At 38.7% G+C, this 16885-nt stretch overlaps 1 protein-coding gene across 1 annotated transcript in view; it reads left to right on the top strand.

Annotated features, from left to right (window-relative positions):
- Positions 1-14316: 14316 nt before the first annotated feature.
- The window catches only part of TRIM52 (tripartite motif containing 52), a 30155-nt gene continuing 27586 nt past the window's right edge, over positions 14317-16885 (top strand). Inside the window, 1 exon segment of the mRNA XM_046667757.1 lies at positions 14317-14370. Coding sequence (XP_046523713.1) covers positions 14317-14370 — 54 coding nt within the window.

The following is a 16885-nucleotide window of genomic DNA, read 5'->3' on the forward strand; positions in this document are numbered from 1 at the left end:
AAGAAAACGTTTTGGAAATGTGGAATATATCTGAAAACGCTTAATATGTTTAACACATTGGTTTAAAATTCCTAGTGCATTTACTTATTTGAATAGCTTTATTAATATAATGCACGCCAGGCAATGCATCCTTTTAATGTGTACAATTCTGTAGTTTTCAGTATGTTCACAGGTATATGCAATTGGCGCCACAATTTTTGCACATTTTTGTCACCTCAAAAGGAAACTCCTGCACCCTTTAGATATCACTTCCTCATCTTCCCGGACTCCTCCCAGACACGCTCTTGGGCGACCTCTGCTCTTCCTGTCTCTATTTCCCTACTCTGGATTTACACATGAATGAAATCATATAATACGTTGTCTTTGTAGTTAACTTCAGTCGCTTAGCATAGTTTTTTCAAGGAACACGCATGTTGTAGCATGTATGAATACTTCATTTCTTTCTATGTCCAAAAAATATTCCATTGTATGGATAACACACGTGTTGTTTAGCTCTTTATCCTTTAATGGACATTTGGTTTGTTTCTACCTTTTGGCTGTTATGAATAACTTTGCAGTAAACTTTCGTGTGTAAGTTTTTATTTGAACGTATTGACAAATAGAAATGGCAAGCAATAGGATATATTGGAGTATATGAGGAAGCCATTTGGTGTAAACCTAATTCGGCCTGACTTTGTTTTTTCCGAAAGGGGCTGACATGGCCATCAACCACGCATTGTATATCTGCTTTAAACATTTCCTATGGCAAGAACAAATGGCCTTAAGATAAAGGTGCAACTCCCCCCCCACCCCCCCACATTGGCATTCCCTTAAGGATTAAGCAGCTTTCCTTAGGCTAGGAACTGATTGCTGTGCTCGCCTTTGACCAGCCAGCTCACCTGTGACCACCCGGCTCAAGACAGCAAACCTGCCACCCTGCTGTGCCCACAGAGACAGCAGACCTACCTGCTGTTTCCATCAATCACTGTGCTAACAGAGCAGTCTCTCGACTATTGTAAAAGGGACATTTCAATCATATGTGAAACATCCTGTTTGGGGGTATATAACCATTCTGTGCACCCCACTTCTTCGGTGCCCTTTCTTCCTTCAGGAAGAAAGGCCCCAGGCCATGGTCCTCAGATTTTTAGCTCAGAATAAACTCTCCTAAATTTTCATTTATAGATTTATTATGGATTATTTTTGTTGACAATATGTTTTCATTTCTCTTGGGCATGTACCCAGGAATGAGTTGAGGGGCCCCACAGTAATTCTAGGTTTAATTCTTGAGGAACTGCCAGACTGTGTTCCAAAGTAGCTACAGCATTTTGTATTCCTACCAGCTGTGAATGAGGGTTACAATTTCTCTGTATCCTCCACAAAAGTTATCTCACTTTTTGATTCTAGCCATCCTAGTGGTTGTGAAGTGGTATCTCATTGAGGTTTTAATTTGAATTTCCTTGATTACTAATGATGTCTAGCATCTTTTCATGTGCTTTTGCCCCATTTGTACATCTTCTTTGGAAAAAATGTCTATTTACATCCTTTGACGTTTTAAAATTGGGTTATTTGACTTTTTTTATTATTGAGTTGTAAGGTTTTTTTATGTATTTTTGATACAAATGCCTTCTCAGATATATGAGTTGCAAAATTTTCTTCCATTCTGTGGTTTTATTGTCCCTCTCTTGCTTTAGAATTTTCGCTTTTAATTGTGGTAGTATGCACATACTATAAAATTTACATCTTAAGTGTACAGTTCAATAGTGAAAAGTACATTGACATTGGGAAACCAATCTCAGAACTGTTTTCATCTTTCAGAATTGAAAATCTATACACATTAAACATCATCTCCCCATTCCCCCACCCGTGGCCCCAGCAGCCACTGTGACCAGGAACCAGGCAAGGGAACGGTTACTGAGAATCTGATCAATAAGTAACATTGTCTGTCAAATGTTTTCCAGACAAGGAGAAATTAAATGTGCTGTTTTTCAGAAGTTGACGGCTTCGTTTTTGCAGATGTTGCCATCCTACAGTGAAACTTAGACAGCTGCAGCAAGACCCCCGCACATTGCTCCAGCTCCAAGTGTCCACAAGTTACCATGGAGCTGTTGTGCAATGCCACGTTACTTGAACTCCTTATGTAATGGCCTGACCATGTGCTCTGATTGAGTCCCGTTTTTACACGGTTGTAACATACCCTCTGCACTCTGGTGCATAAAGTCTCTATGAGCACTAAGCTCGGTGGGGGAAACACTGCTTTGGGAGCTATCCCCGGTGCTCTCCATGGCTTGTGCAATCCTTTCTTCACCTACTTCAGCCTGGATTGTGCTCTGTGGTTCTGCACTTACCAAGAGACAAACCCACTGATTTTGGTTCCACCACCATTCTACTTTCTGTCTCTATGAGTTTCACTATTCTAGTTACTTCATACAAGTGGATTCATATAGTTGTCCTTTTCTGACGGGCTTATTTCATTTAGCATAATGTCCTTAAGATTCACCCATGTTGCAGCATATGTCACAATTTCCTTTCTTTCTAAATCTGAATAATATTTTATTGTATGTATATACTAAATTTTGTTATCCATTCATTCTCTGATGGACTCGTGGGTTGCTACCACCTTTTGGCTCTCATGAATAATGCTCCTATAAACATGGGCATAGAAATATCGGTTTGACTCCCTGCATTGATTTCTTTTGGTTGTATACCCAGAAGTTTATTGCTGGATCACATGCTAACTCTGTATTTAATTTCTGAGGAACTACCATACTGTTTTCTATATTGGCTGTATCATTTTACATTCCCACAACAGTACACCTGGGTCCCAATGTGTGTTTTCACTGCTTTAATGGTATTCTTTTTTTTGCCAAATCCGAGGGCAGGAATATTTTCGCTTACTTTTTTTCTGAGAGCATTAAAGTTTTACCTCTAATGTTTAGGTCTTTGATGCATTTTAGTAAATTATTCTATGCGGTGCGATATAAATGTTCAACTTCATTTTTTTGAATGTGACTGTCCACCCATCTCAGGACCAACTTTTGAAACAAATATTTTTTACCCATTCTTGGCACCGTTTTCAGAAATCAGTTGACCACAGAAGTATGGGTTTATTTATGAAATCTCAATTCTATTCCAATGATCTATATGTCTATCCTTGTGTCAGTACCACACTACTTTCATTACCATTGTTCGTAGAAAGTTTTGAAATAAGGAAATATATGTCCCCTTACTTACTTCGTTCTTAAGATTGTTTTAGCTATTCTGGATGACTTGCAATTCTATATGAATTTTTGAAACAGCTTGCCAATTTCTATACAGAAGTCAGCTGGGATTCTGATAAGGATAGCATGGAATCTGTAGATATTTCGGGGAGTACTGTCATCTCAAAAATATTGTCTTCTGGTCTATGTACATGGGAGGTTATGCCATGTATTTAGACCTTTATTCATTTTACTCAACAATGTTTTGTAGGTTTTAGAGTTTCTGTTTGGTTTCCCTTTTCTCAGATTTATTCCTAACTATTTTATTCTTTTGATGCTGTTGTACATAGATTTATCTTGTTAATTTCATTTTTAGATTGGTTGTTGCAAGTGTATAGAAATACAGTTGATCTTTTTTTCTTTTGAGGAAGATTAGCCCTGAGATAACTGCTGCCAATCCTCCTCTTTTTGCTGAGGAAGACTGGCCCTGAGCTAACATCCGTGCCCATCTTCCTCCACTTTATGTGTCGGACGCCTACCACAGCATGGTGTGCCGAGCGGTGCCATGTCCACACCCAGGATCCAAACTGGCGAACCCCAGGCTGCGGAAGTGGAATGTGTACACGTAACCACTGAGCCCCCGGCAGCCCCGAAATACAGTTGATTTTTATGTATTGATCTTGTATCCCAAACCTCGCCAAACTCAATGATCAGGTCTAAGGTGTTTTTTTTAGCGAATTCCTTAGAGTTGTCTATTTACAAGATATGCAATCTACAGATAGAGATAGCTTTACTTTTTCTATCCAATCTGGATTCATTTTATTTCCTTTTATTGTGTAATTGTTCTAGCTAAAACTTCTAGGATATTGTCAAATAAAAGTGGTAAAAGCAGACATCTTTGTTTTCTTCCTGATATCCAGGCGAAAGCATTCAGTCTTTCACCATTGAATATAATATCAGCTGTGATTTTTTTCACAGATGCTCATTTTCATGTTAAGGACATTTCCATCAATACCTGGTTTGCGGAGGGTTTTTATCATGAAAGAGGGTTGGGTTTTGTCTCATACCTTCTATGAGTCTACTGAGATGATTATGCCATTTTTGTGTATTACTCTACTAATGCTTTGTATTGCATTAATTGATTTTGAGACATTAACTCGACCTACTATCCCTGGAATAAATCCAACTTAGTCATGGCATATATTTGTTTTCAGAGGTTGCTGGATTAGGTTTTCTAGTACTGTTAATTTTCTTTTTTTTTTAATCCATTTTCACAACAGAAATTGTCCTCCTGATTTTCTGTGATGCTTTTGTCTGGCTTTGGAATCAGAGTAATACGTGTCCCAAAGAATGAGTTTGAAGTGTTGTGTTGATTCTGTTTTAGGGGAGGGTTTGTGAAGAGTCATGTTAAATCTTTGAATGTTGTAGAATTCCATGATGAAGCCATCTGGGCCTGGGCTTTTCTTTTGGGGTAGGTTTTTGGTTAGTAATTCAACCGTGTCACTTGTTCTAGTCAGATTTTCTGTTTTGTCTTGACTTAAATTGGGTAGTTTGTGTATTTCTAGAGATTTGTCCATTTTGTCTAAGTATCTAATTTGTTGGCATACTGTCGTTCGTTGAATTCCTATATTATCCATTTTATTGCTGAAAGGTTCATGGTAATAGTCCTTCTTTCCGTTTGATTTTAGGAATTTGAGTCTTCCCTCTTTTTCTCTAGGTCAATCTAGCTAAAGATTTGTCAATTTTGTTGATCTTTTCATAGAACCCACTTGATTTCATTGATTTTCTGTATGGTGTTTGTATTCTCTCATTAATTTCTGCTCTCATCTTTATCATTTCCTTCATTTCGTTGTTTAGGTTTGGTTGCTCATCCTTTCACGTGTGTTAAGGTGGAAGATTAGGTTATTGATTTGAGATCTCTCTTCTTTGTTAGTATAGGCAGTTATAGCTATAAATGTTTCTCTGAGTACTATTTCAGATGCAGCCCATAAACTTTTGTATATTGTGCTTATTTCCATTCAACACAAACTATTATTCTCATTTTGGTATTGATTTCTTCTTTGACGCATTGGTTGTTTAGGAGTATGTTGTTTAATTTCCTCATGTTTCTGAATTTCTCCAATTTTTTCTAAGTTGATGTCCAACTTCATTCCATTGTTGTCACAAACCATGTTGTATTTATTCGTAGTGTTTTAAATTTAATGAAGTTTGTTTTATGTCCTAGCATTTGTTCTACCCTGAAGAAAGTTCCATGAGCATTTGTGAAGAACATATATTTTGTTGTTGGATAGTATTCTGTAGCTATCTTAGGTATACTTGGTTTATAGTGTTTTACAAGTCTTTTATTTCCTTGTTGATCTTTTGCCTAGTTGTTGTGTATAATATTCAAAGTGGGATATTGGAGTCTCTGATTGTTATTATTATTTGTTTTCCCTTCATTTCTGTCACTTTTGCTTCATTTATTTTGGTACTCTGTTATTAGGTGCATATATGTTTATAATTATTATAGCTTCCTGATGAATTACCCTTTTTCATGATATATCCCTGTTTCTCAGGTAATGTTTTTTGTTTTAAAGTCTGTTTTTTTCCTGATATTAAGATAGTGCCTCCAGTTTTCTGGTAGGTAGTGTTTACATATGTATCTTTTCCCCATCCTTTTACTTTCAGTCTTTTTGCATCTTTGAGTCTAAAAGCATTTCCTGTAGGGAGCATATAGTGGGATCTTTTTGTTGTTGCTAAATCTATGGTGATAATCTCCAACTCTTGATTGGATTATGTGACCTATCACATTGGGTATTTTAGATATAATTCCAATTACATCCACATTTTCCTTTTTGTTTTCAACAGTTCTCATGTCTTTTTAAGTCCTACTTCTTCTTTATTGATTTCTTTTCCATTAACTTGAAGGTTTTCTAATGTAACATTTTACCTTTTTAAATGAATTTTTCCTAAACAGACAATAGGGCAGGGTTAGTGTAGTTCTTGGGCCTTAGACTGGTGAGTGGGGTCTTCCCCCTGTGTGTCCCTTAGATAAGACCCTGGTGAAACTCGCCAGAATAAACCAATCCAACCTTAGCTCAGGAACACAAAAGCACTCCACTGTGAACCCAAAAAAAGGCATGTGTCCCAGGGCCTGCTGCTTTCTGCCTACACCCTGGCTTGAGCTTCCTGTGTGGCCCCTGAAGGGGTGTTGTGTACCTCCTCCAGGACCTGTGGGTAATAAACTTCATCATTTCAATTTCCTCGTGGTCCTTTGTTGAACTGTGGCTCACCATCCGAAACCCCAGGGCTCTACTCAATAAATGTTAATTTAACAAAGACACAACAGTGCTATAAGTTTCTCCCTAAGCACTGCCTTTGCTGCATTCCACAAATTTGATAAGCTATGTTATCATTTTCATTTAGTTAGTTCCAAATATTTTTAAATTCCTCTTGAGGTTTCTTTTTTGACCCATGGTTATTTAGAAGTATGTTGTTTAATCTCAATATATTTTGCATTTTTCCAGTTCTTTGTATTATTGATTTCTAGTTTAATTCTGTGGTGATCTGAGAGCAGACATTGTATGATTTCTATACTTTTAAATTTGTTCAGGTGTGTTTTATGTCCCAGAATGTGGTCTATCTTGTGAATGTTCCATATGAGCTTAAGAAGCGTGTGTATTCTGCTGGTTTTGGATGAAATAGACTATAGATTTCTTTCATTTTTTTTTTTTAGGAAGATTAGCCCTGAGCTAACTTCTGCTGCCAATCCTCCTCTTTTTGCTGAGGAAGACTGGCCCTGAGCTAACATCCATGCCCATCTTCCTCTACTTTATATGTGGGACACCTGCCATAGCATGACTCGCCAAGTGGTGCCATGTCCACATCAGGGATCTGAACCAGCGAACCTCAGGCCGCCAAAGTGGAACATGCGAACTTAACCACGGTGCCACCAGGCTGGCCCCAATACAGATTTCTATTACATCCAGTTGATTGATGCTGTTGTTGAGTTCAACTACGTCATTACATAACCATATTTTACTACAACAAAAATTCTCCACTAATGTGAAATGTTAGGTCAAGTTTCTGTACAAAAGTGAGTGTGGTAGGCAGAATTCTACAACAGCCCCTTGATCTCTGCTTGCTTTTGTTACACCCTTCATCATCCTCTCCCCTTGACATTGGCCAGATTGTGACTTGTTCTAGACAATTGAATATGGTAAAGGTGATGCAATGGCACTCCAGTGATGAGATTTCCTTATATAAGAAATGAATTAAATATATCTTTTCTCTTTTCTTGTATTTCCTTTTGCAAGGAAGTGCTTTAGAATATCTGACCATTCAGATGAAATTTTCCCCACCAACCTATAGGCCAAGAGTCTATGGCCTATTATCCATCATCAAATATAATCATTTATTGTTGTTTTGTGTCTCCAGGTGAAATATTATACTTAAAATGTTATAATATTTCATGTAAAATCTTCAGTGGTTGTAGAAACCTAGCATTTTGAGCATAAAATATTCTATATCTGCTTATTATGGTATTAAGAAATTATTTGTATTTTATTACATGTGATAATGGTATTTTCATTATTTTTTCTGTTCATCTGTTAGATATAGGTAGTAAAACTTCTACTAACTTAATTATATAATATCTTATCTTTAATTTAAAATACCACAAGAGGATATTTGGAGTTGATAATGATATCAAACCTGAAGTGAGTTTGCTCACCCCTGGCACAGCAAGCCAATCTCTGACACGGGGTGTAGTGGAAGAAAGTGGGAATTTTATTATTGTACAGCACTGAGCAAGGAGAGAGGGCAGCTAACGCTGAAATCCCAAACTCCTCGAGAAGCTGAAAGGAAGGATTTTTATTTGGGGGTTTACGTAGGGGAGGAGGAGCACATGGCCTTGCTGGTCGGGGCTTTCCCACCAGCCTGTCTTTGGCCTTGAGACACTTGCAGAGAGGAGAGAGCCCGTGACCTTGCTGGTCAGCAGCTTTCCCACCAGCCTGTATCTCTTTGCGAGGAGGAGATAATGAATCCAGGTGCTTGTCCTTGGTGGTGTCTGTCTCTGTGGAGGATGGTGGATTCTGGAGCCAGGAAGCCAGGGAGTAAGCAGGGAATTAGTGTTTTGGTTTTAACCCCATATATGCTGGATTTAATGTAGGGAAACTGGTATCAGGGTCAGTATCAATGTCATCTGCAATAAAATACAGATCTGCTTCTTCTTTTCCAGTTTGGAGGATTTTCTTTGTTTTTCTTGTGTGATTTCTGTAGCTAATACCTCCAGTACAATGTTGAATAGAGTGGTACAACTGGAAATTCTTGTCTTGTTCCCAAACTTACAGGTAAGGTATCCTGTCTTTCACTATTAAGTATAATGTTGACTGTAAGGTTTTCAAAGATGTCTTTTAGCAGGTCTCAGAAGTTTCCTTCTATCAGTAGTTTTTAGGTGGTTTATCTTGAATGGGTTTTGGATCAGTCAAATGTTTTTCTGTGTCTACTAAATTGATAATTTCTTGTACTTTATTCAAATAATACTGTGTATTACCTTGATTGGTTTTTGGCTATTAAGCCAAAATTGCTTTTGTGAGAAAAACCCACTTGGTCATGTATATAATCATTTTTATACACTGCTGTATTCAATTAGCTAGTATTTTATGATGAGTTCTGTGCCTATATTAATATGGGATATTGGTTCATAATCTTCTTTATTTTTGTTTTGCTTTGCTCTCATGTTAAAACTGGCCTCGCAGAATGAATTGGGACATGTTAACTCTTCTTCTATTTTTGGAAGATTTTGTGAAGAATTGGTATTAAATCTTCATTAAATGTTGGTAGAATTTACCATTTAAGCTATTGAGCGTGGGCTTTCTTTTGTGTAACTATTTCTAGTTAACATTTCATCTTTACATGTTATATGACTATTCATATATTCTATTTCTTTAGAATATATACACAGGTATACCTTGGAGATATTGCAGGTTTGGTTCCAGACCACCACAATAAAGCAAATATCACAATAAAGTGAGTCGCATGAATTTTTTGGTTTCCCAGTGCATATAAAAGTTATGTTTACACTATATTATAGTCTATTAAGTCTGCAATAGCATGTGTCTAAAAAAACAATGTACGCACGTTACTTAACAATACTTTGTTGTTAAAAAATGCTAACCATCATCTGAGCCTTCAGCAAGTCATAATCTTTTTGCTGGTGGAGGATCTTATAAAAAATGCAGTATCTTCAAGGCACAATAAAGCAAAACAATAAAAATGAGATATACTTGTGTATATAAACTCTGTTTCTTGAGTTTACTTTTAATTTGTGACTATCAATATATTTATGTGTAATTTGTAGTAGTCTGTGGTGATATATTTTCTAGGCGGTTTACAGGGAATAATCTAGAATAAATAATATAGAACGAAGCTTTAGCCCAATGAATGAATGAACCACAGGTTCCTCTGTTGCAGGATTGAGAATATGACTATAACTATTTTAATGAATACTCATATTTATTGTGTGAAACAAATGAGTTACTGAATATAAGAGAAATTAGTGAACCTGCCATTTGACTTTGGATTTTATGAAGAAGGCACACTGAGACTACCTCCTACTTTTATTAGTTTTTATATAATACAGGAAATAATTTTTAATAAGAATAAATACAAAATATTATAATTGGAACATGGGATGGACAAAAGAAAATTTGATTAATCAGAGTGGCTAGTACTTAGCACATACAATGTGTTAGGCACTATTCTAAGCCATTACTCATTTATGGACATAATATCTAAGAGTTTAACACTGTATAACCCAAAGATCATGGGAAATGACAAATTGGTACATTATCAATCATATTAGGTACATTGAAGCCATAATAGAAATCAACTGTTTTTATATACAACAAATACATGAACATACATAAAGAATATTAAATAACTTAAAATTATAGTTTCACTAATGAGTCATAGACATAAATAGGCAGAATTTTGAAGAGTAAAGAGAGGATGCACATTATTTTCAAATACCAAACAAAAGTATTTTAAAACTAAGTTCTTTGTCCTTCAATAATGAGTTAATTATGTTCTATTTAAGGTAGATAAAAGCAAACCCACCAATAATTAAAAGTGGTTACCCAGGGGAAGTAGGGCTTAGATGGGGTGAGAGGATTTTACATTTAGTCTCATAGTTGCCTATGTTCTTGTGGTTCACCACTGCACACTTGTGTTATTCTTTCAACATTCATTATATCCTCTTTTTATGCAAGGAGCTAGACACATGGATTCATCAGCTCTACAAAGATACATCAGGGTTAGTCTCCAACTTTCAGAAACTCTGCTACTTTGGGAGATGGGTGTGAACCCCAGAGCCCATGACTCTCACTGGGATCCACAGGCTCTGGTACAGACATCATAGCCTGGTCATGTCTCTGGGTGGCCTGGAGAGAATCCCACCCTCCTCTTCCTTAGGGAACTGCTCACACCCCACTGTCTCTCATCCACTCACCCTCTCACAAGCAACGGTTGCTCTGTTTTGACTCCTCCTTGTTTTCCTCCTCCTTCTTTTAAAAATAGAGCCTGCAGCCTCTACAAATTTAAAAAAATTGAAATAATAACAAGCATCTTCTCAGATCATAGTGCTATAAGGCTAGAAATTAATTACAAGAAAAAAGCTGAGAAAGGCACACAGATGTAGAGACTAAACAACACACTACTGAACAAGCAATGGATCATTGAAGAAATTAAAGAAGAAATGAAAAAATACCTGGAAACAAACGAAAATGATAGCATGCCATACCAACTCATATGGGATACAGCAAAAGCTGTATTAAGAGGAAAATTCATCGCAATACAGGCACATCTTAACAAACAAGAAAAATCCCAAATAAGCAACCTTAAAGCACACCTAACTGAACTAGAGAAAAAAGAACAAATGAAGCCCAAAGTCAGCAGAAGGAGAGAAATAATAAAAATCAGAGCAGAAATAAATACTATTGAAACGAAAAAGGCAGTAGAAAGGATCAATGAGACAAAGAGCTGGTCTTTTGAAATAAAAGGAATCCAAATAGGGAGGGAAGAAGTGAAACTCTCACTGTTTGCAGACGACATGATCTTATATATAGAAAACCCCAAAGAATCCATTGGAAAACTGTTAGAAGTAATCAACAACTACAGCAAAGTTGCAGGGTATAAAATCAATTTGCATAAATCAGTAGCATTTCTATACTCCAGTAATGAACCAACAGAAAAAGAACTCAAAAATACAATACCATTCACAATCGCAACAAAAAGAATAAAATACCTTGGGGTAAATGTAACTAAGGAAGGGAAGGACCTATATAATGAAAATTACAAGGCCTTTCAGAGAATTGGATGACGACATAAGGAGATGGAAAGACATTCCATGTACATGGATTGGAAGAATAAATATAGTTAAAATGTCCATTCTACCTAAAGCAATCTACAGATTCAACGCCATCCCAATCAGAATCCCAATGACATTCTTTACAGAATTAGAACAAAGAATCCTAAAATTCATATGGGGCAACAAAAGACCCCGAATTTCTAAAGCAATCCTGAGAAAAAAGAACAAAACGGGAGGCATCACAATCCCTGACTTCAAAACATACTACAAAGCTACAGTAATCAAAACAGCATGGTACTGGTACAAAAACAGGTGCACAGATCAATGGAACAGAATTGAAAGCCCAGAAATAAAACCACACATCTATGGACAGCTTATCTTTGACAAAGGAGCTGTGGGCATACAATGGAGAAAAGAAAGTCTCTTCAACAAATGGTGCTGGGAAAACTGGAAAGCCACATGTAAAAGAATGAAAATTGACCATTCTTTTTCACCATTCACCAAAATAAACTCAAAATGGATTAAAGACCTAAAGGTGAGACCTGAAACCATAAGGCTTCTGGAAGAAAACGTAGGCACTACACTCTTTGACATCAGTATTAAAAGGATCTTTTCGGACACCATGCCTTCTCAGAGAAGGGAAACAATAGAAAGAATAAACAAATGGGACTTCATCAGATTAAAGAGCTTCTTCAAGGCAAATGAAAACAGGATTGAAACAAAAAAACAACCCACTAACTGGGAAAAAATATTTGCAAGTCATATATCTGACAAAGGCTTATTATCCTTAATATATAAAGAACTCTCGCAACTCAACCACAAAACATCAAACAACCCAATCAAAAAATGGGCTGGAGACATGAACAGACATTTCTCCAAAGAAGATATACTGATGGCCAATAGGCACATGAAAAGATGCTCATCATCGCTGATCATCAGGGAAATGCAAATCAAAACTACACTAAGATATCACCTTACACCCATTAGAATGACAAAAATATCTAAAACTAATAGCAACAAATGTTGGAGAGGTTGCGGAGAAAAAGGAACCCTCATACACTGCTGGTGGGAATGCAAACTGGTGCAGCCACTATGGAAAACAGTATGGAGATTCCTCAAAAAACTAAAAATAGAACTACCATACGATCCAGCCATCCCACTACTGGGTATTTATCCAAAGAGCCTGAAGTCAGCAATCCCAAAAGTCCTGTGCACCCCAATGTTTATTGCAGCACTGTTTATAATAGCCAAGACGTGGAAGCAACCTAAGTGTCCAGCAACAGACGAATGGATAAAGATGTGGTACATATATACAATGGAATACTACTCAGCTGCAAAACAGAACAAAATCATTCCATTTGCAATAACATGGATGGACCTTGAGAGAATTATGTTAAGTGAAATAAGCCAGCGAGAGAAAGATAATCTGTGTATGACTCCACTCATATGAGGAATTTAAAACTATGGACCAAGAACAGTTTAGTGGATACCAGGGGAAAGGTGGGGTTGGGGGTGGGCACAAAGGGTGAAGTGGTGCAGCTACAACAGGACTGACAAACATTAATGTACAATTGAAATTTCACAAGATTGTAACCTATCAATAACTCAATTAAAAAAATTTAAAAAAAATAGAGCCTCCAGCTGGATAACTCCATGAGGCCTGAACTAAATGAAATCACCTGTGAGAGGTGGTAGAGGCTGGTGCTTTTGCAGAAAGCAAGGCCAAGAAGAGAAGGACTGTGATTGGGGAGGATGCTGTTCCTTCACGCTGTATCCATTCAAGAGTGTCGCAAAGGGAAGAGGTCCCTAACAACTGCCATGTCTGTAAAGAGCTTCTTGACTGTATTAGTTATCTATTGCTGTTGTTAAGAAGAAACAACAGGTCCAAGATGGAGTCACTTGTCCTAAGCCCCATCAAGACTTAATACCTAACCTAACCATAGTTTCAGCCTCTCCCAGGAGTGGAGTTTTAAAGCAATCAGTCTGGAATTTCTTGGCCAGCACTAGTGAGGGAATCTGCCTGATAGGACCCCCTGCCTCCTCCTCAGGGAAGATGGCCTTGCCTGAAATAATCCACTCTTTTAACTTCCTTGTCCCACCTTCTTTCTACCTATAAAAACTTTCCATTTTGTACACTCCTTGGTGCTCCCTTCTGTTTGCTACATGGGATGCTGCGTGACTCATGAATCACTTAATAAAGCCAATTAGATCTTCAAATTTATTCAGTTGAATTTTTGTTCTTCAACACTGTGTAACAAATTACCCTAAAACTTAGTGGCTCAAAACAAGGGTTTATTATCTCCTAGTTTCTGAGGGTCAGAAATCTAGGATCCATTCAGCTAGGTGGTTCTCTATCAGGGTCTTTCATGAGGTTATAGTCAAGCAGTCAGCTGGGCTGCATCTTCCAAAGCCTTGCCTGGGGCTGGAGGGTTTGCTCCCAAGATGGTGCACTCACATGGCTGGCAGTTGGTGCTGACTCCCTCAGTTCTCCTGCACATGGCCTCTGATTCTTTAGGTCCTCTCCAGCAGGTTAGTCTAAATTTCTTTCTATGGTTACTAGGCAGAGAGAGAGCGTGTGCGAGCCATTGAACAGAAAGTACTATAAAGACAGAAGCTGCAGACTTTTCAGAATCTAATTTTGAAGGTGACTGCTGCCATATTCTATTAGTCACTCAAGGGGAAGGGGTTAAACAAAGCCATGAAGATGGGAGATAATGTTGGAGGCCATCTTAGAGGTACCTACTACTGACCTAGGAGCAGGTCAAGGTTTTGTGTTCCATTCCTGCTTGGGAAATGCGGAGCCCCATCCCTGCTGGGATTCCATGTGGTACTGATGATGCGGGATCGGTGAGCCGAGGAGTCGAAAGAAAGATTTCTTAGACTCTCAAGATCTGGCAGTAGTGCTCTTTTATTTAGAGAATAGTGTGGAATAGCATGGGGACAGGACCCATGGGCAGTCGGAGCTTTTTCTGCTGCCGCTGCCCCGAACTGAGGGTTGGGGCCAATATTTAAGGCATAGGTGTGTGAGTTATCTCTTTATTAGTGCCCGTTTGGTCTGGCCATTTGGTGGTCCCACAAATCAAACCGGATTGAGTAAATGGCAGAAGTCACTGCTCAAATATTATCCTCGGCTAAAGACAAAGGATTTTGGGGTGGGGGTCAGTTACATGAGGTTGCCAAACAGTCTTCAAAGATAAGGCCATCCCCCCTTCCTCCAGGCTCAGAGAGGGAGGCATCTTCACAGATAGAGGTTTCCCTTAGAAATGTAAATGTTTTCCCAACAAGGGGCAAACAAATTCCAGAGAGGGAGGCATGAAGATTTCCTTTACAAATGCAATTGCCTCTGATCAAAGGGCAAACAAATTCCACTCCTTGGAGCCTGCTTCTTATCTGTAGTTTTAAAAGTAACCAGCCTAAAAATCCTCATCATAAAACTGTTTTAAAATTAAGCAGCCTAAAAATCCCCATCACTGAGGAGGAAGCACTCTATCAGAGGTCCTGCTCATTTTGTCTTCTGGTTTGTCTCATTTGATCATCTCTCCTGTTTTGTCTCTTAATTCTTTTATATTTTGGCTTTCTATGTGGTAAACTAAGTGGTCCCGAACCCCCAGTAGGCCCACCCTGGGGGTCAGGCTTCCTGGGGTTTAGTTAACCTGGTTTTCTTCTTGGCTGAGCTATGGGAGGCTCCAGTGGGTGTGGACTCTTCTCCACCCTCATCATGAGCAGCCAGGAGAGGCTGGTTAGGGTTGGGTTTACTGTAAGAACCCTGCACCTAGGGCCATTCTGACCTCCAAAACCCTTTGACCACTAGTCTCAATTCTCTCCTCTTCCCTCCTTCTCTGGGGTTCTCAGTAAACTGTTCTCAGGATGCAGGAAGAGTGCTCTGCATGGGACTGTCCTCTCCTTCTTAAACTTTCCAAAGGGGAAATTTGACAGCTGAGATGGGAATAAGGATGAGATGCACCTATGCCTTCAGGGCTTCCAAGTCTCTCCCCCCAGACTCTTCTTCATTCCACTGCATGGACAATTTGACCAAGACACTCACTTTTGGGTAGCATTGCCTTTCCAGATGACTTCATGTTGTTCCTTCTTAGCCATGAAGAGCAGTGATGATAATATTTACAGAATTACATGCTGGACCCTATTCTAGGTGCTTTATGTGCTTTAACACATTGAATCCGCACAACACTACCTGGATCTGGGTGGACATCCTATGTAGGATGTAATATTATTATCCCCATTTTACCTATTGAGAAACTGAGACACTGGGAGGTTAACTGACTTGCCCAATGATGAGGATTTTTAGGCTGCTTAATTTTAAAACGGTTTATGATGAGGATTTTTAGTCTGGTTACTTTTAAAACTGCAGATGAGAAGCAGGCTCCAAGGACTGGAATTTTGCTTGCCCTTTTGAGACATTTGCGTTTGGGAAGGAAGGGGGGATGACCTTGTAGGGACCTGAAATTGGCCACCCCAGGATATGTCTCTTTGGCATCAGGATTGTTTTGGGCTGATTGCTTTCGATAAACTGGGACAGGGAAGGAGGCTCTGGGGAATGGAACTTGCCCTTGTTGGGACACATTTACATTTGTAAGGTAAATCTCTATCTGTAAAAGGTGGCTCCCTCTCTGTACCAGGAAGAAGAGGAGAGATGACCTTGTCCCTAGAAACTCTTAATGGGGAAGGCAAGAACTTAAGTTGGTTGCTGTCTGGCAATCTCATGTAACTGATTTAGGGTGGTGGCTTCTGACCTTTACTTAATCCGATTTGATTCTTGTCTAAAAGTCATGGGATCACCCAATGACCAGACCCCACCTGTACTGATACCATTTTAACTTTTTTCATGTTCTTTCCTTTGTCTTTGTAAAGAGATGACTCACATACCTATGCCTTAAATTTGGCCCTAACCCTCAACTCGGGGCAGCAGCAGGAGCTCTGACTGCCCAAGGGTCTTGTCCCCACGCACCAGCTCTGCCTGCCCGTGGGTCCTGTCCCCATGCCAGCGGGGGCAGCAGAAGCAGCAGCAGAAGCTCTGACTGCCCATGGGTCCTGTCCCCATGCTACACTATTCTCTAAATAAAAGAGCACTACTGCCAGATCTTAAGAGTCTAAGAAATCTTTCTTTCGACTCCTCAGCTCACCGACCCCGCATCACCCAAGGTCATATGGCAAGGCATGTTGGAGCCAGGATTTAACCTTAGGATTCTTAACCTCTCCACTAGGTCTCTTTCGGTTCACCTCCATTCAATATTAACTTCACTCTCTATCTCAGTGAATGTTTATAATAACCTCTGATAAACCCTCCTCTAGGAGCAGAAGCCTGAAGATGGGCCAAAACTTCTACACCTTGGTCTAGTTGAGA

This window comes from Equus quagga, chromosome 7 (genome assembly GCF_021613505.1).
Source record: "Equus quagga isolate Etosha38 chromosome 7, UCLA_HA_Equagga_1.0, whole genome shotgun sequence".
Taxonomy (NCBI): Eukaryota; Metazoa; Chordata; class Mammalia; order Perissodactyla; family Equidae; genus Equus; species Equus quagga.